The sequence below is a fragment of the Balearica regulorum genome, chromosome 13 (genome assembly GCF_011004875.1).
Source record: "Balearica regulorum gibbericeps isolate bBalReg1 chromosome 13, bBalReg1.pri, whole genome shotgun sequence".
NCBI lineage: Eukaryota > Metazoa > Chordata > Aves > Gruiformes > Gruidae > Balearica > Balearica regulorum.
In genome coordinates this window covers 20,396,231-20,421,233 of record NC_046196.1, presented here as the reverse complement: position 1 = coordinate 20,421,233, position 25,003 = coordinate 20,396,231, and the positions used below count along the sequence as shown (strand labels likewise).

The 25,003-nt window shown below is 47.0% G+C and overlaps 1 protein-coding gene across 2 annotated transcripts; it reads left to right on the top strand.

The window, feature by feature from the left end:
* Window positions 1-38: 38 nt before the first annotated feature.
* Window positions 39-24,203, top strand: HSF4 (heat shock transcription factor 4). 2 transcript variants are annotated; one of them, XM_010305416.2, is made up of 13 exons: window positions 39-632; window positions 4,630-4,738; window positions 5,865-5,992; window positions 7,634-7,758; window positions 10,188-10,263; window positions 11,696-11,760; window positions 14,615-14,714; window positions 15,075-15,199; window positions 17,077-17,301; window positions 19,327-19,432; window positions 20,902-20,967; window positions 21,979-22,066; window positions 23,299-24,203. In XM_010305416.2, exons 1-13 carry the CDS (start codon window positions 510-512, stop codon window positions 23,493-23,495), a joined length of 1,533 nt encoding a protein of 510 aa, XP_010303718.2. In that variant the 5' UTR covers window positions 39-509; the 3' UTR covers window positions 23,496-24,203. The 2 variants fall into 2 exon arrangements, with proteins under 2 accessions (XP_010303718.2, XP_075621614.1); XM_075765499.1 differs by lacking the exon at window positions 39-632 and having other exon boundaries at window positions 4,555-4,738.
* Window positions 24,204-25,003: the final 800 nt, after the last annotated feature.

Below are 25,003 nucleotides of genomic sequence, written 5' to 3'. Positions count from 1 at the left end.
CCAGCTTACAATTTTGACTTTTCAAAACCTTGCCAAAGATTGCAGCCCTGAGGTCTGGCCAGCCCTTGTTCATCTGTGCCGGCCAACGTTTAGGACAAGAAAATTCCAAAATAACAATTCAGGTGCCTTCACCAACCTGGCATCGCTGTGCCTGGGCATCCCGCAGCCTCTCGGCAGGTGGGTTCACTCCGGTGACTCGCTAACCTCCCGGCATAAGGTGCGCAGCACGTGTTCCCTTTGCATGACGCTGCGTATTTATTCACAGCTCTGCGAGATCGGCTGCAGTGCATTTTCATTCTGTGTATTGTTCTCTGGGGCTGGTGATGCCATCGCATTGTGCTGAGTTTTTAAGAGTGCAAGCAGCGCTGCTGATGTGACTCCCTGGGAGCCTACTTTGCACTGGCCCGGGATAAAATTCAGTGGTTCGTTCTCTGTCGGACACACGCGCGTGCAGGGAGGCAGGCACGCCGAGAGCGATGGGGTTAGCGTAGCTGGGACACTGAAAAACAATGCAGGATTCACCCAGCTCTCTGGTGATGGATGGATACTCCAGCAACGTGCCAGCCTTCCTAACCAAACTCTGGACGCTGGTGGAAGATCCTGAAACGAACCATCTCATCTGCTGGAGTAGCGTAAGTACAGCGAATATCGGGCGTCACTGAGTGCCTGCAACACCGGGAGAACCCGAGGTGGGAGGCGCAAATGATATCACAGCAACGTCCCATTGCTTTACGAGTGCTGGCCAGCTAACCGGGAGAGTGAACGGACCGAGAGTTCGTTAGGAGACCTTTTGGATATACTCAATATTATTTATTTGCAATGTTGTGGCTTTTCTGTTTCAAAGGGACAACTGGTTTCAGAGTGGTTTAATAAGAGTATTTACACATTTCGCTTAAGCATCTTAAAAGGTGTCTAATACTGAATCTTCTAAAAATCCAGACTCCTTAAGAGAGAGGTTTTTCACCTTTGCTAAAATTTTCCAGAAAAGATGCAAAGCCCTTAAATAATTCCACTGCTCTTTATGTTATTCCACATGTATTCTGCAAATGCCTTGGGAGAAGGCAGCAGATAAACAGCATTCAGACCCGCGGCTGAAACCTGTGGTTTAAACAGATCTCAGACTGGCACCCTAAATCGCTCGCTGTTTTGGAAGAGCTGTAATTAATGTTTCAACTGGTCTGTGAGATGATCGTGGTGATGTGTGTGTGTATTGTCTGTACAGCTTCATAGGGATAGTTTGCTTTGCTTTGGCTCCTTATTTGTCACTGAGGCGTTAATATGCTAAGTGCAATCAGAGAATTAAAATGATTTGTCTCCCTAGTACAGTATTTTGATGCCACGCTGTGCTTTTGACCCGATTGAGACTTCCTGCATATGATATTGTGATTTGTCTGCAGCAGGGAGTTATCAGATAAGTTGTGTGCATAAACTTGTTCTCTGATGTCGAGAATCCTTAAGAAAAGCAGATTTTGGGGGGCGGGGGAGGAAATCTGAAGGAGCCTTTCTGTCATGTGTTTGTGTCCAGCAGAGTTTTCATTCAAAACTGGCGATGGGGTTTGAGCTGGATTGCTATCCAAGGCAATGGCTGCTTGCTGGTGTAGGTGTTACGCCGCCATACCTCTCCCAACCACTGAGGTTTGGTATCCTGTGTTTTAAACAAGGACTTTCAAACCAAGAAGGATTTTCTCACGTTTATAAATAGTCCCAGCTCTGTTACGCTTGTAACACTGTTATTTTTGACTGACCACTACGCTTTGCTTGCCTGCAACCTAACATAGGCTATAGCTACGTTCTTGCGAGGTTTTGGTAAAGCTTTTAGATGTCTGCATTTCCCATGTTGTGTCCCCCTCCTCTATCCATCAGCGTTGTTGGAGCTGAGAAATTGTGTGCATGCCTAAGATTTCTGGATGTAATCAGAACTCTTAGAAAATAGGACCTATAAGGACCTATGAACCGTTTCTTAGGAGAAGAGATGGGAATGAAACACGGTAATGGTTTATATATATATACGCTAAAGGCTGTTGTAAGCTGGAAAGGAAAAGTCTGCCATGTCCGTGGTAGATTGGACAGGAATAATTAAATGAATTTTTAAAATGGAAGACGTAGTTAGGAAGAAGTCCTAGCAAATTCATGGAGTAGTTTGCCTGGGCAGGGCACGGGGTGTCTGTCAAAAGCAGTAAAGATAAGCATCTGCCAAGACTGACACCTGTAGAATCAATTTTGCCTTGGGCGGAGAAGACTTTCAAAGTTTCTCCCAGCTTGTGCTCCCATGATGTAAGACAAGCAAGGCACAGCTGCTGTGTGGGAACAAGCTGGCACATGCCCGGTTGGTCGGTGAACACACAGGAACTCCAAAGTCTCTTGTGTTTGTAGGAACCCTTTTGGGTGCACCAGCTTCTGAGAACATTACAGCCCTGAATTCAAAGGAATGACCTCCTAAGGGAGGCCATAAGGAGATGTTCAGGGACACAAACCCCTCGTGTTTCTCATTTTATGTCAGCCTGCCCAGCCCTGGGACACACAGCTGTATCCCAGAGGGAATGAGTTGGCAGAAGCACAAGGGAAGCAGGATAAACCAGCTCTGTCCCCAGAGCAGCCTTTGCAGTGTTGGGAAACCCTGGTCCCTGCTGTCATGTCTGCAAGCTCCGACTGTGAGGATAATTTCAGCGTACGGTTTATTAGTGAATCTCTTAATCACCTGAGCAGTCTTTGCTTCTGCTGCGTGGGTAAAGAATGATGGGAAGGACCCTGGTGATGGTCAAAGGGCACTGTCAAGGCAAACAGTCACCAGCAGTGAACAAGAAGTACAGCTGAACCAGAGTCCTACGTTTGTAGACGTGCAGGATTAATTGTTAGAGCTGACAAGCCAGAGCACAGAGGGAATTGGTACCCTTTGGTGATGGAAGTGTAGTGGCAAGGAGTAGGGCAGCAGGGTATGCCACTGGCTGTTTTCTGGTGGCCGTGGGCAGACTATAGGCACACACCGGCCGCTCTTTAGTCACTGAGCTTTCTCCTGATTACACTCCCTGGTTTAGAAACTTCCAGGCAGCCCTGAGTGCACCCATGCAGCTGCAGACCCTGTGATGGGTGCGTGGTGGGACCCACACGTCTGGTACGCTCTTACTGCACGCAGAGCCTGAGTGCTCGCTCTTACGAAACACTGTCCTCCTGTGTCAAAAACCAGTCCGCTGTGAAATAACCCCCCCAAAGCTGACACACCGTTTGACTGCCGGTAATAACGCTGAACACAGCAGGAGGATGACTGTGGCTGTGCTGATCTCAGACCCCTTCCTGCCTACATCGTGCAGACCCTGGTGCCTTTAGCTGGCCGTCCCTGGAAACTCAGCTGCAGCTGAGTTGGTAAGTCCCTAATATCTGCTGATGTCTTTGCACTGGCATAGGTCTCTGCATCTTGCCTGTCCCGCCGTAAAGCTGTGGTGAGCTTGGGCTGCACAGTTGCGTGTTTCCCCAGGTAGCTTTTTGCAGCTCTTTCTCTCCCCACAAGCAAAGCCAGTGTGAGCCCCTATACCGTTCTCTGCAAGATTACAAAAATGCCATATGTGCCTCAAACTCCAGTCTGAAATCATGATTCTTCATTCTTCCAAAACCCCTGTGCTGTCTGCCCATCTGGAGCAGAGAGAGGCTTTAAGGTGGTCCCCCTGCCCCCATATCCTGGAGACACTGAAGCTGTTGAGGTTGGGGATTTAGGAAACGTTGTTCCTAAGTGTTGGCTACAGATGAACATGAATCGCCAATTCTTCTGTCCCTTAAAAAGGTTGCGTGGATTGCTGTTTGCAAAATGTTTCAAGGCTGCTTCAGTGTGTTGTGTCTCACAGGCCCTCTCTGTACCAGCTTAAAGTGTCAGCAGGTAGAAGGCCAGGCAGGGAAAGCGCATGACCTGCAGCCTGCCTGTCTCTGCCAGCCATCCCAGGTGGTTTGCATTGTTTTGCAATCACGGATCCTGGCAATGCAACCCCAGAAACGGATATTTTATCTGGTTAACTTGCATGTTGCTAGCTTGGACTGTAAAGCATGACTCGTAACGTTTTGTGGGTTGCTCCTGTGGCTGTGTACTTTCAAAACTAATCAAGAGAAGGCTCATAGAGCTTCTTGATCAGCATGGTGTCTCCAGAGATTATTTGCTTTCTTGCCATGCTGTGTTTCCTGTGCCATGTCTCCAGGCAGCACTCCCTCCGGGACTGCTGTGCTCTGGAGCAGAAGGGTTGGAGTTAGACCTATACAAGCAGATTGAGGGGTTATAATGGCAATTCCCACTTTCCAGGACCTTCTTCAGGCACCAGAGTCTTTCTGTGAGGTCCACGCAAGGGAGGGACGGTCACAGTCTACCAGGTATTTGGATGCAAAAGTCTGCAGTTTCTCACGTCCAAGGCTCTCAACTAAGCAGTGGCAAAGCTTAGTAGAAAAAGATCAAAACTGCAGTCATAGAGGACTGACAGTACTAGAACTGAAGGGAGCACATCCATCACTGAAGGCTGCTGTCACCAAGGTGACAATTCCAAGAGCACGACTTCCCCTGCTGTAGGACTCCAGGGGATCATGTCCTCCTGGGCATCTCTCACGGTCGGGGACGCTCCCATGACTTTGCCTTTCTCCTTGTTTCCTTTGCAGAATGGCACCAGCTTCCACGTGTTCGATCAAGGACGCTTTGCCAAAGAGGTGCTCCCCAAGTACTTCAAACACAACAACATGGCCAGTTTCGTCCGGCAGCTGAACATGTGTAAGTTCAATCTCCAGAGCCTGGGCCATGTGGGTCCCACAGACGCAGGGGGAGTGACAGAAAGGGCAGGAGGGACAGGAGGCGTGAAAGAGAACTCTGGATAGAAAAGTTGAGATCTCGCATACGTGCGCTATTCTGGCATTACTGATTTTGCCAAAGGGGACTTGGCCTCTGAGATCCCAGGGGAGTGATTTCCTTGCATTGACTTTAGATTCCAGCATGAAATTTCTCTTAGATTACATTGTAAGAGGTGAGCTAAGAAATTTCAGTTACCAGGTTTTCTGCTTCTCTTGCATCAGTTTGATGACTTATTGTTTCTTTTCCGTTTTATTCTATATGGGGCTTTTTTCAGCAGCCTGATACTGTGACACCTCCCTCAGAAACTGCTGCTTTTGAGGGTGGCCTGCCCAGAGCTTTTCCATTTCACCAGCCAAGTTAACAACAGACAGTACTTCTCCCCAAAAACCTTGCTGTGCTGATTGGACATGTTCACTCCTTAAATGAGGTTTAGGTGTAGTTTTCAGCCATATCTAGACCACGACTGTATTAAATATGGCTCTTTTCTGACAGTTTTTGGGAGTTTTTCAATGACTAATTCACAAAGTTCCTCAGTAAAGTTTTAACTTTGCTATTTAGCTATACAGTAGCACTATTGTAAATTTTAGGCCCGTCTTTAGATATGGTTTAGAAACTTTTCTAGGACTTCAGAGAAGTATTCAAAGTAGATTTCCAAATGTGCGTGTGACCCTTTTTTTCCAAGAGTGGCACCTGATGCTGGTCTGTGCCTTTGAAAAACCTTCCTCTGAACCCCTCTGGCTTGCAAATCAAAACAGGTTTCTGAAGAGCAGGCATTTCAGCTCCTGGCAGACCAAGGGTTTGTCAGCAAGGCTTTCATGGTGTGGGGCAGCAGCAGGGGTGGCCAGTGGGATGCACAGGGCTCTCCTTTGTGCTGGATTGCTTGTAGATATGGCCTATAAACATGCCCAGCTGCGGGGACGGGGTACAACTGTGCCTTGGGCACAAAAACTGTGGGGAGCGAACAGAAATATCCTCAAAAGCGATGGGGGTGGGAGGTGAGGAGGAAGGCTTGGGTCTGTTGGCCCTTACCTGCACCCTCTCCATGCAGATGGCTTCAGGAAGGTGGTGAACATCGAGCAGGGGGGTCTTGTCAAGCCTGAGCGAGATGACACCGAGTTCCAGCACCTCTGCTTCCTGCAGGGCCACGAGCACCTCCTGGAGCACATCAAGAGGAAGGTGAGGGGGCGGCGGGCGGAGGAGCACACACCAGCCATGCCTTGGCAGATCCCCCAGGGAGCCCCTGGGGTGGGAGGGCTGAGGCTGAGGCGGGAAGGCTGAGGCGGGGAGGCTGAGGCGGGAAGGCTGAGGCTGAGGTGGGGAGGCTGAGGTGGGGAGGCTGAGGCGGGAAGGCTGAGGCTGAGGTGGGGAGGCTGAGGCGGGAAGGCTGAGGCTGAGGTGGGGAGGCTGAGGCGGGAAGGCTGAGGCGGGAAGGCTGAGGCTGAGGTGGGGAGGCTGAGGCGGGAAGGCTGAGGCGGGAAGGCAGGCTAAGGCTAGGCGGGAAGGCTGAGGCAAGGCGGGAAGGCTGAGGCAAGGCGGGAAGGCTGAGACGCAGCAGACTCCTGTTCCAGAAGGTTCCACACCACCGGTATGGAGAAGCTATGTGGTGCTTTTCCAAAACATCCCTCAACAATACATCCCAAAACTTAACTAATGGTCTGTGTGGAGATATAGCTGCCTTGGTTTGCTTTAAGCCTGCTGTCTCTTTATTTAATTTGTTTTCCCCTGGGCCTTCTGCTGGGAGAGAAGTAATGAATACTTGTTTCCTGTCCCTTGGGCCTCTCAAGCAGGAAATGCCTTGTTTCTCCCCGAACAGGAGCCCTTCTGTGCCTGCCGCCATGGCTGCCTGCCCTGTCCCGTTCTAACCCTCCTGTGTCTCTTTTTTGGGGGTGGATTGACCAGAACAGCACTCCATGATCATTGTGAGGGTCTCTTGATAAGTCCCAAAATGCTTGTTTGCTTTCAGACCACAGGCCACCATGCTATAGACCGTTCAGCATAACTCCAAGATCACCCTGTGGTCTGGTTTCTGTCCTCTCCGTATACGTGGACGGTTGGAGCAGGGGTCTTCGGCATGGAGGGATTGGCTTTCATCAGAATTTGGACTCTGTTTTTTTTGCTCTGTCGCTCAATATCATGAGACCTTCATGTAGTGCTGCATGCCCAGGCTTGCTTCACACCGCTCTGCTTTTGAATCGTTACCCGCTTTTCTAGAAAAGTACGGCATAACTCCCACTGGGTCTCCCAACAGTCATCATCTGGTATTACAGAAGAGAGAACCTATTCCTGCCCTCTCTCTGGTGTCTTTTAACCTATCATTGATGCCCAAAAAGGGCTGTTCTCCTACCAAATTAGCATAGCGACTTCAGAAAAGGGACTTCAGCAAAAGCCTTCTGGAAATCCAGGTCTAATACGTCAATTAGAAGCATTACCTCAGGTTCATCCCTGTAAAACACGAGGCTGGATTGGGTCTCTCTGTAGTTAAAGTAGAAAGATTTAATCAAACAACTTAGTTCAATTCCTCCCTGGTCCTCAAAATACTTTTTTTTTTTTCCTAAGCTGATTTGAAATAAGTCCCCACTCTGCTGCCAGCAGATCCTCTATATGAAAGGATTTGTCCTGCTCTTCACTCTGTTTTACCCTTTTGGCCCTTGCAATAATACCCTAAGGATAGTTCAGACTGTTGTGCACATCACCTGTCCTAGTATTTCTGCATGTCAGAGCCCGGCTGGTGGAAGTCCTGCACCAGAGCCATGGCAACGACACTGTCCGTGGCCCTTCTTGCATTGGTAAAATTCATCTTTGATTTTTCCTCCTCAGGTGTCAGTAGTGAAAAGTGAGGAGACCAAGATGCGCCAGGAGGACCTCAGCAGGTTGCTATACGAGGTACAGATACTGAGAAGTCAGCAGGAGAACATGGAGTGTCAAGTGCAGGACATGAAGCAGTGAGTTGGATCCTACTCGGGCTGCTTCTTACGGGCATTTGCTTCTCTAGAGTTGTAGATCTTGGGGAATATTTGGAAGGAGGAGCCTTACACACCTCCCTCCCCAGGGAGCACATGCTGAGCCAGGGACTAAGCACAGGGACTAACTAGATCTGTTGAGACAATAACATCTAGGATTTCTACGCAGACCCGATCATCTATAAAATATGAATTAATGCTCAGCCTCTCTGTCTTCAGTGAAAGGTAGACATCTTCTCTTAATTTATGATTTCCCTTTTTACAGATGAGGAAAGCACAGAGGAGGCCGTGTAGGAAATATGTGTATAACCTGAGGATTTAACTTGGATAACTGTGTTTCCTCCAGATAAAAATGATGGTAAAGATGTAAATCTTTCTCACACGTAGAAAAGTCCTTGGCAGAAACATGGTGGTGTCCACTCCAACTATTAAAAAAATATAAAAAATATATCTGTCATCCTCCACCTCCAAAATATATGACTGGCCTAAAACATTTAAGACCAGCAGAACTGGTCTGTAGTGTTTAGCCCATGGACCCATCTCTCTGAAGAGCGTGTCTTCTGATGTGGCCAAAATTGTTGTATAAGAGCAAAACAAGCACATGCAGTGCTTCTTGCATGTGCCTGCCTGACCTCCAGCTGTCTGAGACTCCGGGACTTTCTGAGTCAGACGTGGTCACTAGGAATTTAGTAAATGGATACGGTTTTATAAATCACGTACTTGGAGAGGGTTTTATTTGCTTCCAGAATTTTAATCCTTGCAGAGAACTTTGTTTTAAAAGCACTTGACTAATCAAAAAGACCCCAAAACCTTCTTTTATAATGAAAGCTGATACTCATACATCACCAGATGACGCTGGCATCCCGGGCCTTGAGAGAACATCATATACTGTGCAACTTCATTCCAGCCCAGCACCTTACATCCAACAGATAAATATGTTTATCCTACCTCAATTTTTAATGACTCCCACACTTAGCACATGCATGAAATCATGCCATGAAATCCAGGTACAGTGGCAATGAAAGAGTTTCTAGGCTTGTATCTTATTTAAGTTATAAAGAATTCCACTATTGATGATTTGTCCTTGCTTCTAGTTTATTCTCCCTTTTGATTTGGTGGCTCCCTTCCTCCAGCAGGCAAAAGGCAAAATTGCATTCAACTGATGAAAAGAATACAACTTTTTATAAACTTAAGACCAGAAATCCCAGGTTGAAACTATGTTAGGAAATTTACTCTGGTGAAGAACCGTGAGGACATAACTCCAGTGCCAGCTGTCAGACGAAGGAGAAAGCTGCTTTGCTGAAAGTCCTGTCAGTACCAGAGCAGAAAGTTCACCGCAGAGATTCTTGCTGAAGCAAGAGCTACCATGCTCTTTCAAGCTCTGGACCTTATCTTCCCAGTTCTGTCATCAAATCCACACCAGACAGGACTAAAACCACCTAAGGGATATGTAGCAAAAGGATTTATAAATTTCACCTGTATGAGCGGTTTTGCTGGCCTGTTGGTTTTGGTGCATCCATATACTCTTGAGATAAATTCACTGGTGAAACCTTTTCCAGCATGGACTTGGCTGGCATCCAGGCTTGGAGGCAGCGCAGCAAAATAAACTCTGCATCTCCCCATCCCGTTTTCTGGGGCTGACTGTTCAAGGAAGCCTGTAACTCCCCTGTGTGCTGCATTTGCAGACAGAAAACAAATATGCTCTATGCAATTGCAAGCTGGACACAGGTCTTTGCTGGATGAAATCAGTGACTCCCATTAATGAAATAATTACAGTCCTCCTAGTTCGAGGCTCTTGGATGCAGAAGCATCGCTTTGGCTGCTCCAGTCACTCCCAAACATGCCTTTGTACCATCACATGTATGAGGTTTCAGCAGGCAGAGTACATAGGATCTCTGCCCATAAGATCTCTCTTGGTCTTTGGGGACAGTTGTGGAGAGGTTGGGCTTTCTTGTCTCTGCAGAAAGAACAGTCTTGGCGATTCAATTCATTCAACGTCACAAATCAGGCCTTGCTCAAATTCTGAGTTTGGCCCAAATGTTCCACAAAAACTAAACACACGTGTCCTCTTGTTACCTTCACCTATAAATGTTGGTTTCTCTTTATTTGTTTCTCCTCCAAGCTTTGGTCTGTAGTTATTCTGAGGTTGATGAAAAACAAGGAAAGGAAGTGTGTGACCCCATTTGGGACACCTGAAAAGAGCCAAGCACTGCAAGAGCCCCAAAGTGAGACAGACTTGCACAGTTGGGTCTACCTGCTCTAGATGAACCTGATCTATCAGGGGGATTGGACTAGATAATCTCCAGAAGTCCCTTCCAACCCCTACCATTCTGTGATTCTGTGCCTCACAGCAGCACCATGGGCTGTTGGGATGTTTCTGTGCTCACAGAAAGTTTCTGTTTCACTTTCAGGCAAAATGAAGTTCTTTGGCGGGAAGTTGTTTCTCTCCGGCAGAACCACTCGCAGCAACAGAAAGTGATCAACAAGGTAGAAACTCACTTGTACTGCATGGTGTATGTCCTCCTCTGATTTTTCTTGTCACATAATTTTCTCCACTCTGATATTACAGTGTATTTATTTTCCTTCTCTTTCAAACGTGTTACGTTCCTCTGTGTCCTGTGGAAAGTGGTCATTAACACAGCATAGATTATGCCCTCGAGCAAAAGATTTTAAATTCCCTGCCAGTCCTTGCTGTGATGTTAGAAACCACTTTTCTGTCAAAGTCCTGAGCAAGAGAGCACAGCTCTCAGTAAGTGCCCTGTATTGGCTGTGTTCTGGTTGTACCGATGCCCTTGGGCTCCCCAAATCTTTCCTCTTTCCTTTGTACAAGAGAGGAGCCTCCCCCTCCTGCCACCACTGAAGCTGCAGGCAGCAGAATTGGCCAGCCATTCCACCAGAGGGGACCTCCAGCAACTGTTGGGTTTTCTGGTGTTACTGCTATAGTCGAGGAATTACTGTACAACCTTTTAGACTGAAAGAGCACTGCGGAGCCATCTCCCTTAAAATCTAGCATGACCTGTACTAGAAAAGGCCTCTGCAGTGATTCCCGGATGGTGCTGACGTGACTGAGCATGTCACATTTCCCAGTCCCCCTGCGAGCCACGTTCTGACCCTCACGTGGCATCACAGAGTCACAGGACTGGATAGAAATGCACGGGGCTGTCAAAACTTCCTCCAGCTCGGAGGCTGGACCAGCCACACCACTCATTGTAGAGGCATTTATGCGACTCTACTTTGTTATATTGAGCAATGAGTAAGAGACAGCTGTGGTATATAATAATAACACTCTCTTTGTTTGGAGGTCAAAGCAGAGCATTAGGCTGACCTGGGAATATGTTGCTAAGTGATTCCTCTCCAAAGCCATTCTGCTTGCTTTTTAGTGTCCTGTTTTACCAACACTGAGTACCACAGGGCTGAAAAACTCAGTTTGAAAGAGCTGAGACCTCCATCCAGGGTCTCCCCTAGGGGGTTGCCTCTTCCACTTGCAAAGTCTTTGTCAGACTTTATAGAGCCTTTTACAAAGGTCTCTAAAGACTTTTATGGAGGCCAAGTCTAACTCCAGGCCTAGGAATGTTCGCATGTGTACTTCACAGGCAGATTTCCAAGTCTAACAGGGCTAGCTGGAGTTCTGCGTGCACAGAAGTGGAGAGAGAAAACGCTGAGCACGTGCATCTAGCAGCCTTCGCACAAAGCAGGCACCTGGCTGGGCTTCTGGAAAGCCGGGCAGGTCCTCTGAGTTCTTGGAAAGCTTAGTGCCGTTTCAGGCTCCGATGGCTCATGCAATTTGGCTCCCATATTTCATGGCTGCTCCCAGCTTTGGTGTTGTGAGGGAGGAATGTGTGAGATAAGAATGGCTGCGAGAGCAGGGAGTGCTGAATCACTCTGCTGATTAACACCGGATTTTGATCTCTCCTGACAGCTGATTCAGTTTCTGTTTGGCCAGCTCCAATCAAGCCCTAGCAGCACTGGGATAAAGAGGAAGCTGTAAGTACCCTTGTGTGGTGCGCACACGCTCACGGGTGCATAATGCTGCCCCCTCACTAAAAACACAAGCTCAGCTTGCCCAGGCAGGCGGTCACCGGACCAGGGCACCATGGTGATGGGAAATGAATGGGCTGAACTGCCGAGTCAGACCTGCTGACATGCCCCATTCAGTGGTCTTTAGAGAAGCACCGTGTCAGCTCGTGACCTTTATTTGGGGAATACAGAGTGAGATGGGAGATGGGAACACTAACTAGTGGGAGGGTAAACGGCAGGACCCCACTGCTGGTCCTACAGGTGCCAGTTTTGCCACTTGTCATCAGTGGGAGCCCACGGACACCTTTAGTTTGGCCCATGGTCACTGAACGAGGTGTGTATCCAGCGCAGGTTTGGTGGCATGTAACGTGCAGGCTTTACAGAGAGGAAGGTGGAGGAAGATTTTAGCCAAGAGGTATCTTTAGAGTCATAAATAAGCTCCTCAAGGCAAGTGAATAGAGGAGATGATTGAATTAGGAAGCTTAGTGCCTTCCAGGAGAGCAGCCATGCGTTTCTTGCTCTGTGGTGCTTGTGATCTAAAGAAGGGAGAGGGGCTCCTATGACGAATTTGCCTTTGTGGCTCAGGCTGAGGGCAGGGACCTGCCTCCAATTCCCACCTTTATTGCCTCGTGGCCTTTGGCAACTCAGAAACTTCTCTGTGCCTCAAAGGAGTCAGACTGCCCAAGAATGGCTGCTCGGGGGGGGGTGGGGGTGGTGATTTTCTTTAAGTCAGTGTCCTTGTTCTTAACTGGCTCTTCTTGTGAGGATTGTAAAGGCAACACAGGACTGAATGAAGGAGCCCATAACCTGGACAAGCAAGCTGGGTACTCTTACCTCTGCCTACCCTCTCTGCTGAGCCTCTTGGAAGGGATAAACACTGCACGGAGAGTGGTAGCAAAGAGGGAGGGCTCAAGGGGAGGGTATCAGCTGCTTTGAGTCGCTGAGGTTCACGAATGGGGAAATTTTCCTCCAGTGGAGTGGGGAAGCAGAGAAATGAGATGCCAGATCTGACCTCTAATTTCCACGGTTGGGGCCATGCCCTCCCTGTAAAAGCTTTGCAGCCCAAGAAATGTTGTCACGGACCACTGCTTTTTGAAAAAAGCAAATCATTAGTGAGAAACTGTGCTGCAAGGGGCAGAAGAGCACAAAGCTGTCTGCACAGCAACTGTGGTGGCCTCCTTAAGAAGAGGGATCACACTGATAAAACTCAGCTGCAGTTTGCACAGTATTGTGCATGTTAATTTGAGTTTCTGCTTCCTTGGAAACATGAAAATCTGTGTTCAAGGAACCTCAAGAGCCTTGTGTCCATAGCTGCCCTTCTATCTTTCACAGTTTTGTTTTCCTGTCTCTCTTTTAAATGACTGCAGGAACGCATAGTGTACAGCCTGGAGCAACTGGGGGCTCTGGGTAGGTTTGGACAGGATGGGCACGTCTGTAGGTCCCACGGGCACGGCTGACCTGGGGCGCTTTTAGATGGGTTAGGCACCAAAGTTACTGTGATAAGAAATGTTGGATGGGGAGGTTCATTTGTGGCTTCTGGAGCCACAAATTCAGAATTGTTGCAGGGCTAGCTAGGATATCTCAGTGTGTACTGAAGGGTAGCTTATGCCATAACAAGGTCCATATCAGGGTGATTCAAATGTTCTTTTTTATTCTGGGTCTTTAATTAATGTCACAGAACAGAAAAAGGCTGTTAAACAAGCTGTTAGCCAGCACCGAGATCTCAAGCACTGTGGCCACTGTGTCCTGCTGTATCATGCCCTACACTGTGGGAGCTAATTGAGGTTGGAGCAAACCCATAATTTCTCCCAGCGTATCCACCGCCAGTGTCTGTAGGATGAAGGGAGCTAGGAATTATCTTCTGTCAAGCCTGTTAGATACTACTGTGGAAAAAAACGGTTGGCTTTCCCTGGTTCCCTCAGCCAAATCACTGTCTTCTAAATGAACGCTGAAGATGCTTTTCCTGACTGCGGGGCAGTGGGAGGAGAAAAGGGATTTGCTGGGCAGTTTTATAGGATCATCACAGCATTAACAATAGTGGGTGTGTAGCAAAATATGCCAGTTCCCAGCTTCTCTGGGACTGTATCGCAAAACCAAGGGCTGCCACCCAGGAAGTTTCATGGTGGTGCTGTTTTGAGGCTTCTTCCCATTTTCGCTTGATTTCAATCATTTCGTAAGCATAAAGCACTCCTGCTACAGGACCCAGCATGCAGACCCACTCCTTGTTGTCAGTCGCCGTCTGTAAGAGCCTGTCGGTCATTTTTTCAAAGGTTTGTATGCAATAAGTATAGGCTCTGCTCTGCATTGTGTCTCCACCTGTTTTATTACTTACCGAATGGCACAGGTTCCTTTTATGCGGTGCTACGCTGAGATGTAGCTTTGCCAAAGACGCCCTGAGTGCAAGGGAGCTGGTAATGATGGCACATTCCAGTATTGCACAAATAATTTCAGCGTGGCTGCCTCCAGTTAAACAAGCTGAGGATCTAGCCTGGAGCTTGAAACCACTAGCAATTAGAAGAAAATATGAATTGAATTTGTTCAATTCACAATATAAATTGAATTTGTTATTTTACTTGCATCTTTCAAATAAAATCTAGAAAACTCAGATCATCTGTACAGCTAATGCCCTTTTTTAATGGTGACCTCCTTTAAAACTGTTGTTTCCCTTCCTTGTCTGTACCACTGGACAAGACAGTAGCTTACAGCTGAGGAAAAACAGAGTACCCAGGGGAAAACAACCCTTGGCCGAGAGACATTTCGTGTATGAGCAACCAGAACCAGTCAGTACATGCTGGGAAAACAAACCAGTTTCTCTTCACAGACCTCTGATGCTTGACAACGGGATCTCAGCTCCGCCAGTGTCCAAGTTCAGCCGGCATTTGTCTACGGACCCCCTCCATGACCCCTATTTCATACAGTCGGTAGGTTTACGCCAACCTCTGAGCTTTGTGGGATTTCTTTAGCCAGCGTGGAAAAATGTTTGAAGCAATAGTACAGATTACGGAGTAAGTAGTTTGGCAAGAGTTTGGCAGTGGAGAAGAGGTTTGCAAAGGTGAGTGATTATTTCTTCAGCTCCTCTGTTTCAGGGAGAGGGGCATGTGGGAGGCCATGGGTCGTGGGAGGGAAAGGCAGACCCCGTTGCATAGCAGGTAAAAACTTGCTTGGTTTCCATGCAAGGAGGACTCAAGGGCACAGTGAGTAAACTGTATCTCAGATAGGACCTTGGACTTGTTCTGGTCCTCAGAAGGATAAATCTTTATGATTTTTTGCTTTCCTCTTAGCCATCGACAGAACCTGCCTCTTGCTTAAACAGCCCTGCAATTGTGGGAGGGCCCATCATATCTGATGTTACTGAAGCATCACCATCCAACGTAATAAATACGCAATCACCTCCTGACAATGACAGGTAAACATATTTGGGATTAAAACCAGGGAGAGTTGGGTATGGACATGCATAACTTCAAAAGAGTTTTTCCTGGCTGTAATTCTACCAAAGTTTCTGTCTGATTCGCAAATCTCTATAGAGATGGTGGGCTGGAATATTTCTTTCCAGTTTGCAATGTGGGTCAGATTTTCAGAATTAGGGAGGGATAATAACAGCATAACTTTCAAAACAAAGTCATGAGTTTCATGCTGAGGACTTCCACTCACCTCTTTGAGGAGTATTGCATGTTTCCTTATGTTTTGTTCTCAAGACAGGGGCTGTCTCAGACTTTATCAAATAATAAGATACTAACACTTGTTGTGTTTCTTGAGAGAAAGGACGTTTCCTTTTGGCTTTGACAAAGACGAAATAGAATCAAACTGTACATCTTTCCGCTAATGAGAACAGAAAGGTTGCATCACAACAACTTCCGATGTTTGACAACTTTTCTGTGAAAAGGTCCCAGTAACTTAAGAACTGAATGCAGAGATATTTTAATGCTTATCTCTTCCTGCCACAGACATGCAGTGTATTTAGGGCTCGTAGCAGAATAGCTACAACTATGTCAGTGGAAAGTAAGTAGACAGATGAATCATGGAAACAGTTTCTCAGGCATAGAGGCAAGGCAGACTCTAGAAATTGCCTGTAAATCTGCCTAATAATTTAAACCGTAGCCATAAAATTAGCTAGAAGAAGGTAAAGAGCTCCAGATTAAAAAAAACAACAAAACAAAACCAAAAAACAACCAACCTGGAAGCCATTTCTAAAGCAGAAAAAATTTAGTATAACCTTCAAGTTAAGTTGCTTACTTCTACTAATTACTGAGTGCCATCTGGTGGCCTCTGATCTATGCTGTGTCTGCATGACGTGAGAATCTGAGCCAGCCATGGTCCTAATGAGTTCGGGAGTGTGGTGCTTCCTAAAGCAACATGAGCTTCTGGTGGGAGTTTAGGATTCAGGAGATGAGAAGACGATCCGAAAGGAACGCAGAGGAAGATTCAGTAGTGTCACATACCATCATCCCGTGTGTGTGACACGCTCGTGTGTTGTCTTGCAGCAAAGCTAGTCTGTTAGTGTTGTAAGATGGTATTTTTTCAGTGTGGCTTTCCATGCCCCGTGCCTGTTGCTCTACATGCCTTTGTCACTTTGGCTCCAGTTGTGCGGTTTCACAGGGAGCTGTAAAGTCTCCTGTAAGTAGTGAAGAGTAGAGTTTTACATACAAAATGGTACTATTCAAAACCTCAATGTCATATGTCCGTCTAGGAATAACATGGAGTGCCTCTCCCTCTGGAAAAAGGCAAACCTCTGCTTCCAAAGAAGTAAAATATCTGACTTGGACTGTCAGATCTTGTTCGCTTCTGTTCCAAATCCTGCAGAGCCACAAGATCCTGACCTGTGTCATTGGGATCTGTAGAGTGCTTGCTGGTCCGGCCCTAATTTCAGCATGGGAAGGTCTTACTGATCCCACTGCTATCTCTAGGGTGGAGACTTTTCTTTTTTCAGGGGAGCCTGTCTACCCTAGTGACCCTTTAACCTGTCTCAAGTGTAACACTTATCTGAGGAACGATGAACACGTGGAAGTGTATTTTCCATATTTGCAAAACAATCAAATGGAGCAAATTCATTACAGCTATGACTGATGAAGTGACTAAAGATACTCCAGCTGAGTATGTTTCTGAAGCTTGCTGAAAAGAAACCAAGTTTCCTGGTTTCTTTTGCCCTTCTAGGGGAATGGAAAGACTCTGTGGAGCAGTTTGATGGGAAGTGGAAGCAAGCCCTTGTGCTGTTGCCCTTCCCAGTAGTGCAAGGCCTTTGTGGAGCAGATGTGTGTGTGGTGCTAACTCTTATCTCTGATACAGAGAGAAGTGCCTCATGCTGATCAAGGAAGAGCCGGTCAGCCCTGGAGTGAAAGCCGCCGCTGAGCCTGACGTCCCCCTGCCAGGCTGCCGGGCTTGCTCTGAGCCCCCTGTGCTCCCGGTTGCCATGGTTCAGTCTGTTTTGGAAGGCAAAGGGAGCTGTGGTGCAGCCCCACTGGGGACCTCACAACCATCCGAGAGAAGAGGCAGAAGGGCATTGCTGGACAGGTGAGGGGAGCGAGGGAGAGCTGTGGCCCTGCGTGTTTCATGGCCCTCTCTTCCCATTAGCCAGGGGGAAGGGAAGCCAACTTTAAGTCACCTAACGCAGCCTGGTGAGCTCCATCCCGTACCTGTGGCACCTGCTCAGGGGACCCTTGAAGCCCAGGGGACAGTTCACAGGGCTGGGGGTCTGTGGATGACTTGCTTGAAGGCCCCAGCAGAGGAGGAGCTGTCAGACCATGTGCATCAGAGCCGTGGGAGCAGGAAGAAGGTTTTTGCAGTGAGAGGGATTTGCCCATGGTCCAAGTGAAAGCTGGAGCCCAGACCAACACCCAGGTCTGCGGACAAGCTACACCTCCAGTAGCTTGTGTGCTGTCTGTCATTTGTTTTGTTGGGTCTTCTGTTACGTAAAGTCATAAGGAAATACTTGTCACTGGTGTTTCTGTGCAGTGAATAAGGTGTCACTTGTGTGCCAATACACAGTGATGGAAGATGACGGTCAATCATCGTCATAACCTCTGCACTAAGTAGGACACATATTTGATAAGACATCAAAGCATTTATCAGCCCCAGGCTTGGGCTTGAGAAGGAAATAATTTGCCTCCTTTCTTTTCCTCTCCTGTGCTGTCAAGTCAAATAGACTTTTCTCTTTAGTTTGTTCTCCCTTCGCATCTACTCCTATCACCTTTCCAAGGTGTCTTTCCTGAGTCAGTGCTAGAGCTGTCTTCAGGGGGCCGCCAGTCGCTCTGTCACCATCACAGGGGCCACATGCTTCTGGGGAGGTACCGGGGAGCTGACACTGCAAGACATCTCGGCTTCCTCATCTCTGACTAAGAGCGAAAACCCACGAAACTGAGCTGTCTTGCTGTGCTTGTCTGCTTGAACTGGAGGGGCTCAGTATAATGCTAGGCAGTCCAAGGCTGTATAAAAAGCTAAAAAAATCATGCCTTAAAATCATGCAATAGCAAGTGAGGTCACTCACAGGGATGGAGAGTTGGGAGTTTGTGTTCAGAAGTCTGTAACAAGGGCGTTGAGGTTTCATTATTTTGAAGCCAGGGCATGCAAGTGTCCTGCGTGTGACAGTCACCCAGAGAATGATGCCCTCTTGCAAGGGGCATTAGGACAGTGTCATTAGGCTCGGCCACAGAGCAATCCGGGTGAGCCGCTTCTGGAGCTGTGCTCTGCCGTGGGCTGAGACTGGCATCCCGACAGCACCAGCGTTAGGGATGAGTGTGCAGTAGACTTCACCAAGAAAGCATGGTTGCAACTTGGTGGATGAAGTAGAAGTTAACTGCAGAATTCATTTTTTATGGCAACTGCAGCAATGTGAGGACAGCTGGGGGGAAAAAACCCCACACTCCATAGAGTTATCAGAAAGGCTTCTATTTTCCTTTGGGTCCTTACAGAGAACCAAATTCCTCCTTCTCAACCCCACTGGCTACTTTAAAACAGTTTATTAGAAGAAAAAACATTCTCTTTTAAAGACCCTGGATTTTAAGAATAATTTTTTATAGCTTTTGGGGGCTATAAAACACAGCAGGGCCTCACAGTTGTTCCTTTAGCTGAATGGCTTGGGTAAATGCAGCCTGCAGGCTGAGTGCCTGCAGGTAAAACTCCCTCCTTTAAAAGCCATTAGTTAATAGTAATTCCGCTGCCTGGGACCCAGGAGGATGGGAATGCAGCCTATTCTGAATCCCAAGTGCCTCTCTAGAAGGATTTCGTCCAAGGAAAGCTTTAATTTTCCCGGTCTTGAAGAGATGTGCACAGACTGTCCATCCCCAAACCACATGCGTCACCCAGGAGAGGAGTCATCTCACTTGTTTTACCGCCAGCCCAGTCTCCTCTGTGCTCTGCCGGGTTGTACTTCTGGGGTTAAACCAAGTGATATGGCATAAACCCAGGCCGACAGCGGGCTCTTGGTTTTCTAAATGAGGTTTAAACATAACCCTTGCATCGGAAGGCTGCTCAGTCCTGCTTTCTGTATGTACCTATGCAAGTCTCATTCATGGTGATATTTCTGTCGTCTTTTCTCAGAACAGATATTTCAGACCCGTTGGAGGGCACCGACTGGAGCTTGGAAGGGCTGCAGCTGCTGCTGAGGAGCCAGCAGTACGGCCTGGAGCCCGCCAGCCTCCTGGATGTGAGTGTCAGCCCCTCCACCGGGGCGGCTGCGCGAAACAGTGGCGAAGCTCACAGCGATACCTTTGGGCTGTAAAGCAGATAGACCGTGGTGCCGCTTCTTGTGCGGCGCTTTATCCGTCACGTGCTGCCGATAGAGTCACAGCTCTGGTTTGACCTGCTCATAGGAACTGGCAGGATTTCAGACTTGAAGTGATGCTTTTTTACGTTTCTTCTGAAAATATACGTATTTGAACTTACAGGAGCACAAAACACAGTGCGTTTGGTAAAGACACTGTTGTGAGACCTAACACGTGTACATAAAATAGGTTTAATGTGACTCTGGCTAGTTTGGTAATTGCTTTGGGTGGGTTTATTTTTTGCATATTCTGCATCTTAGATACTCCTAGATTGTGTTTAGCTCTACTACCTTCCCTTTTTCCTCACGTTCTGGGAAGTGTAGCCGATGTCAGATTCTCTCTCTGCAGAGATCTTTGTCTGCAGTTCTCAGGTCACTTTTCTCTAGAAATGGATAGTGGCTTTTTTCTTAAATATATATGCAGAAATATGAAGGTTTGATCCTTTCTCTCTTTCTTTCTCCTTGTACATATGGTTTGTCTATGAAAGGTTTTTGCCAATAATCAAATAACTCTGTACGTAGCAAAAGAATCTATATGTCAAAGATCTGCTCCCTTGAGGAGGTGCTTCAGATGCAGGCGCATAGTAAACTTGCATGGATAAACAGGAATGAAAAATCATTTAAAAAAAATCAATCTTATTCTCTTAAAGCCAGTTCCCAAGTGTCTGCGATTGATTTTGACTTTATGGGAAGGTTTTCTAATGGCCCGCTGCTCTGTCACTGGCTCCGTTGGTTTCTGTTTCTTATTTCTCACTAGGAGGTGTTTTCCTGTTACTGACACACTTTTCTCTCTCTGTGCAACTGAACGTCACAAGAGGGAGAATGAATCATAAAACTGTACCCCAGATCAACAGCTCCTTTTCCCAGATTGCTCAGACTTCTCAAGAAATTGCCATCGAGACACTGATGCGGCAGCAGTCTGCCCTCTGCTACTGTGTTTTGGAGCGCTTTTAAACACCCATGTGAATCTAGAAGTGTCCTGGGACCCAAGAGCAGCAAAAAAGGGCTCTCACTTGCATGTGCAGTGACACGAAGAGCTGCCCTGGTTTACGACATGACTGTGGCACCGGGTGTCTGCGCTTGGAAAGCAGCAAGGCGTGCGGATCCGCACAAGCGCCCACGACTCAGCCCTTGCTGTTTGCTGGCTGTGCTACACATCAACACACACGAGCCTTTCCCTGCAGCTTGGGTTAATGTGTCAGAGCGGCCGAGGCACGGGCGGGCGTTGCTTTCCGGCATCTCTGCCAGCAGGACTACAACCTCGAGCAGGCAGCCAAGGCAGACGGCTGAGGATACGTGTATCTCGAGCCATTACGCCTTTCAGAGCCCTAATTGTCTTTTTCTCCCAACAGGTCTTTAATCCCAATTTGTCTTTGAGTGAGTGGAACTTGACTGAAATGGAAGCCAGTCTGTCCCCGGTAAGAGATGTGTATTTCTGAGATAGGATAATAATACTACTACTAATAATACAGTAATTATGAAGTAGAGCTTGTGCATAACTGAAGAATGCTTAGTTATTTTATAGCCAGAGGGAGAGTGTGGGAAAGCCCAGCACGTAAGCATCTCCTGAGGGTAGGCTGAGAGTGTTATCTCATACCTGTGACCTGGCTCCCCCGTTCAGGCAGAGCTTCTTTAGAGACGTGTTGATGTCCTGGAGTCTCTGATTGGAGCTGGCTGCTCCAAACTTTCTCTTGGCATGACTGTCACTTCCTACTAATACCATAGATTCATAAAGTGTCTTTCTGCCAAAGCCCTGTATAAAATACGCCTTTATAAAGTGCAGCCATCCCTGTACGTTCCAGGAGCAGTAAAACCATATGCAATTAGAATAGAGGTTCATGTATACCCGTACAGAAAAAACAAGGAGAAATTCAGTTTGACGGTATTTGTTTGGAATTGACATTGCCACAGATGTTTCTGGAGTGCGTATGGTGATTTAATAACAGTGAAGGAAAAGTGAGTTTCCTGACTGGGTGTTTTCCTGCTTGACAGAGGGTGAATTCTCAGAGCCCTCACTGCCAGCCAGGTTGGATAAAGACTTGGATGGTTCTGCCATCTCTACAGACGTGCAAGCAAAGTATCATCTATTCTAATGAAGTGCGAAAGGTCTCTAAGCCTTCTTCATGATATCACTATCCTTTTTAGGTTTCGATTTAATAATTTTGAATTTACTAGGTAATTCCACTTCCTGAGTGTTAGGAAGGAGAGTCTCTGAAGAGAGAGATAATATTAGCAAGTCTTGGAAGCAAGGGGCGGCCCCTTTTAAAAAGGATTGCATGAGAGAAAAGGCAGGGCAGGGAGGATAGCTCGCATTACTGGGGGATGTTGTGCAGCATTGATGAAGCACTGATTTTCAGAAATGGCCTAGTTCTAACAAGCTCCCCTGTCTTTGTATAATTGTACATTGTAGTTTATATTTTTGCATCAAGATGCAGCGACTCACAGTGGATCTGGAGAAGAATGCAACTGAGCTGTCCTCCAAAGCGTTCAACGCACCGTTTAACAGCGCCTGCCCAGGTAGGAGCACTAGCAGCTCCGGCAGACTCGGGAATGGGGATGTCATTAAGGTGTTAAACATGGCAGCAGCCAGATGCAATGTCCAGCACTGACCATTTGCCGCTTTCAGGGAACAAAACACGTTTGTTATTTTACTTTCATGATTGTCAGTCAGCAATGTTTCCACAACAACTGCTAAGCTAGTTACTGAGCAGTGGGAATCCATGGGGGATAAACTGAGGTTTAAATGTAACGGAACTGCCTCTGCTCCTGCTTGGGTCCACATCGTGTCTATCGGTGTCTCCACTGTTTTCTCTGCCTGTTCATTGCCACCTAAGAGCAATGTGGTGATCTAAGTGAAGTAGGGGTGGTAAGAGCTGTCCGAGTCTTGGGTTTCCTCTCGTTCCTGCTGCAGAGGAAGTGACCTGGTAGCTGCTGGCAGTCAGAGGCAAAGGTTATGTCTCAGTTTCTCCAGACCTTTTACCAGACCTCAAGGGAAAGGTCCAGCTGATCTTCTTCCCTTTGCTGACTCTGATATGGACCTTAGATATGAATCTAGAAGTTTTTTCCTGGTCTTGGAATAGTGATATATTATTTTCATGTGTATTCACTGGGCTAGACCTGAAAAAGAAGCTTTTGTGAGCCTTAGTTTGGTGCTGTAGCCACCTGACCCCACCTCAGAGTTTTGATGTATTGTGTGTAGTTCAAGGACTTCCAGTCTCCACCTGAAGCTCAGCATCTTGCATGAGCATCGAAGGCCTCAAAAGCCCAGCTGCGCTGGAGAGGATTCTTCTGCAGGCTGGGGCTGAACTGCACAAGAGGAGCACCCCCTGTTAGCAAAGCCTTTCTGGTCCACGCAGTGGCGTGATGCTGGAATAACAGGGCAATTGGCAGATGTCTCTTTCTACAAAGCTGAGGAAAACCAGTTCTCGAGTGAAGGAGAAGTTACTCTTACCCACTTCTCAGTGTCTCCAGCCATTTGGCCGTCCCTCTTTCACTTCTTGTGAGGCACCTCACGATTCAGGCAGAACCCAGCCTGGCAACCTGCAGAGATTTCCACCGATTTTAATGGGCTTTTGAGTGAACCCAAGTTTGACTCAGGTGTTTCCAAGCATTTTTTTTTTTTTTTGCCTGGAGTGAGGTCCCTCACGTCCTGTCGCAGTGGGAATTTGCCTGTTTTCAGCTCTACATACATGAAGTCTGGTAACTTGCCTTCCAGAAACTAAGTTTTCTGTTGTCCTTTGCATTCCTAGGGAAAGATGTCATTCTTGAAAGTGCCCAGCAGTTCCTCGTTGATCGTCAGTCAATCTTTGGAAACGACCTCATCAGCTTGCCTGAAAGTTCATCACTTTATGTTCCATCTGAAAATATGACTTCCTACCTGTCCTCTGTGGCTGTCCAAGGGGAGATCCCGTTAAACCTCAGCTCTTCAACTGACAACAACCAGTGATTTAGCTTCCAAGAAACACCATCTCCCTCCCACCCATCCAAGCGTCCACAGGTTTGAATGTAAAGAAACAAAAGTGACTCAGAAACCCACAAGAAAGTTTCTTTTTGTGCCCTTTCTTTTTGAGTTGATAGAAATGGTCGATAGCTGTTGCATGATCCTCCCTGCACCTGGCTTTTAGTGTTCGCCCGGGATAATGATTTTAAAACAAAATAATGTTTCTGGTGCTTGCTCCTGTGGGGAGTGAGGACTTGGCAGGATTTTTTTGCCTTGAAAATGCTTTTAGAAATTTCAAATCTTCTAATAAAATTTTAAGTGAAGAGTAGCTTGAAAGTACATCAGGGACTTCATAAAATAAAGTGATCCTGACTAGTGTTTGCAACGGCAAACTGTTGGATTTTATTGGGGCAGCACAGGTTAGCGACGATGCCTGACCCTTCTGGATGCTGTTTTTTTAAATAGGAAAATAGTTCTATATGCTAGTCCAATGCTCTAAAAATATTCTTTTACCCATTTTCTGGTTTTGATGGGATGTACTTGTGCCTCTCCCTTATTCTCCTAGGGTGAGTAGGAAAGTGAAGATCTCTCGGGGTGTGCAGAAGATCATTTTCAGAGTGACCACTCCAAGAATGTGTCTCTGGCTCCTAGGGGAGCTGCAGACTATCACAGATCCCAAAACATCCCAAGCTGAGTTTAGAGGGTTTGCTGTTTGGGATTCTTTCCGCCCCCCCCCCCCCCCCCCCCAAATTTATTTCCTCTAACATAAAGGCAGGGCACCCCATACTTTAAAAAAAAAACAAACCAAAAACATAAAAAAACCCCCCAAAACCCCCCAAAAAACCCAAAAAAGGGATAGACTCTTTTGCACACAGAATTTTCCATGTGCAAAGAGGACTGAGGGAGCGCATGCTGGGTTTTGGTGCTGGCTAAGTATTCCATGTCCAGTCCAATGATTTTTTTCCCTGCCCTTGACCTGTTCTATTTCTCCTGAAGATGTGCCTGTTGCATTATTGATGTATAAAATCTGACGAAGCAGTTTAATTGATCAGATCCCCTTTTTAGAAGCTGCTCAGTGTGGGAGAAAGGCAGAAGGATTAGTCCACCGTGTCCCACTAACTTTTCTTCTGTCCTTTGTGCATCTGAGACCGGCCTCCAAAGGTTGATTAATCTTCCTTTTCCACGTGGTTTCTGACAACTGAGTTTCTCAACAAAGCAGAGCTTTGTTTTTTTATGCTGTAGTTCTAATGAGAACATATTATTTATCTCAGTATCCTCTAACTGAGTTGCTTTTCCTCAGGAAAGGTACCCAAATGCAGTAAGGCAGACCCAGGAAATTCAGCTAACTCAGGCCTCCTAAGGGCTTAGACAGGGAGGTGTAAGCCGTGCTGGTATCACTTGAAGAAATGTTCTGCCCACTTTCATTGCCATGACGATTCTCATTTCTAAACTGTATTTCTGAGCATCTTGAATGGTCAAGCAGCATCCAGCCCAAAATGTAGTCAGTCAATCAG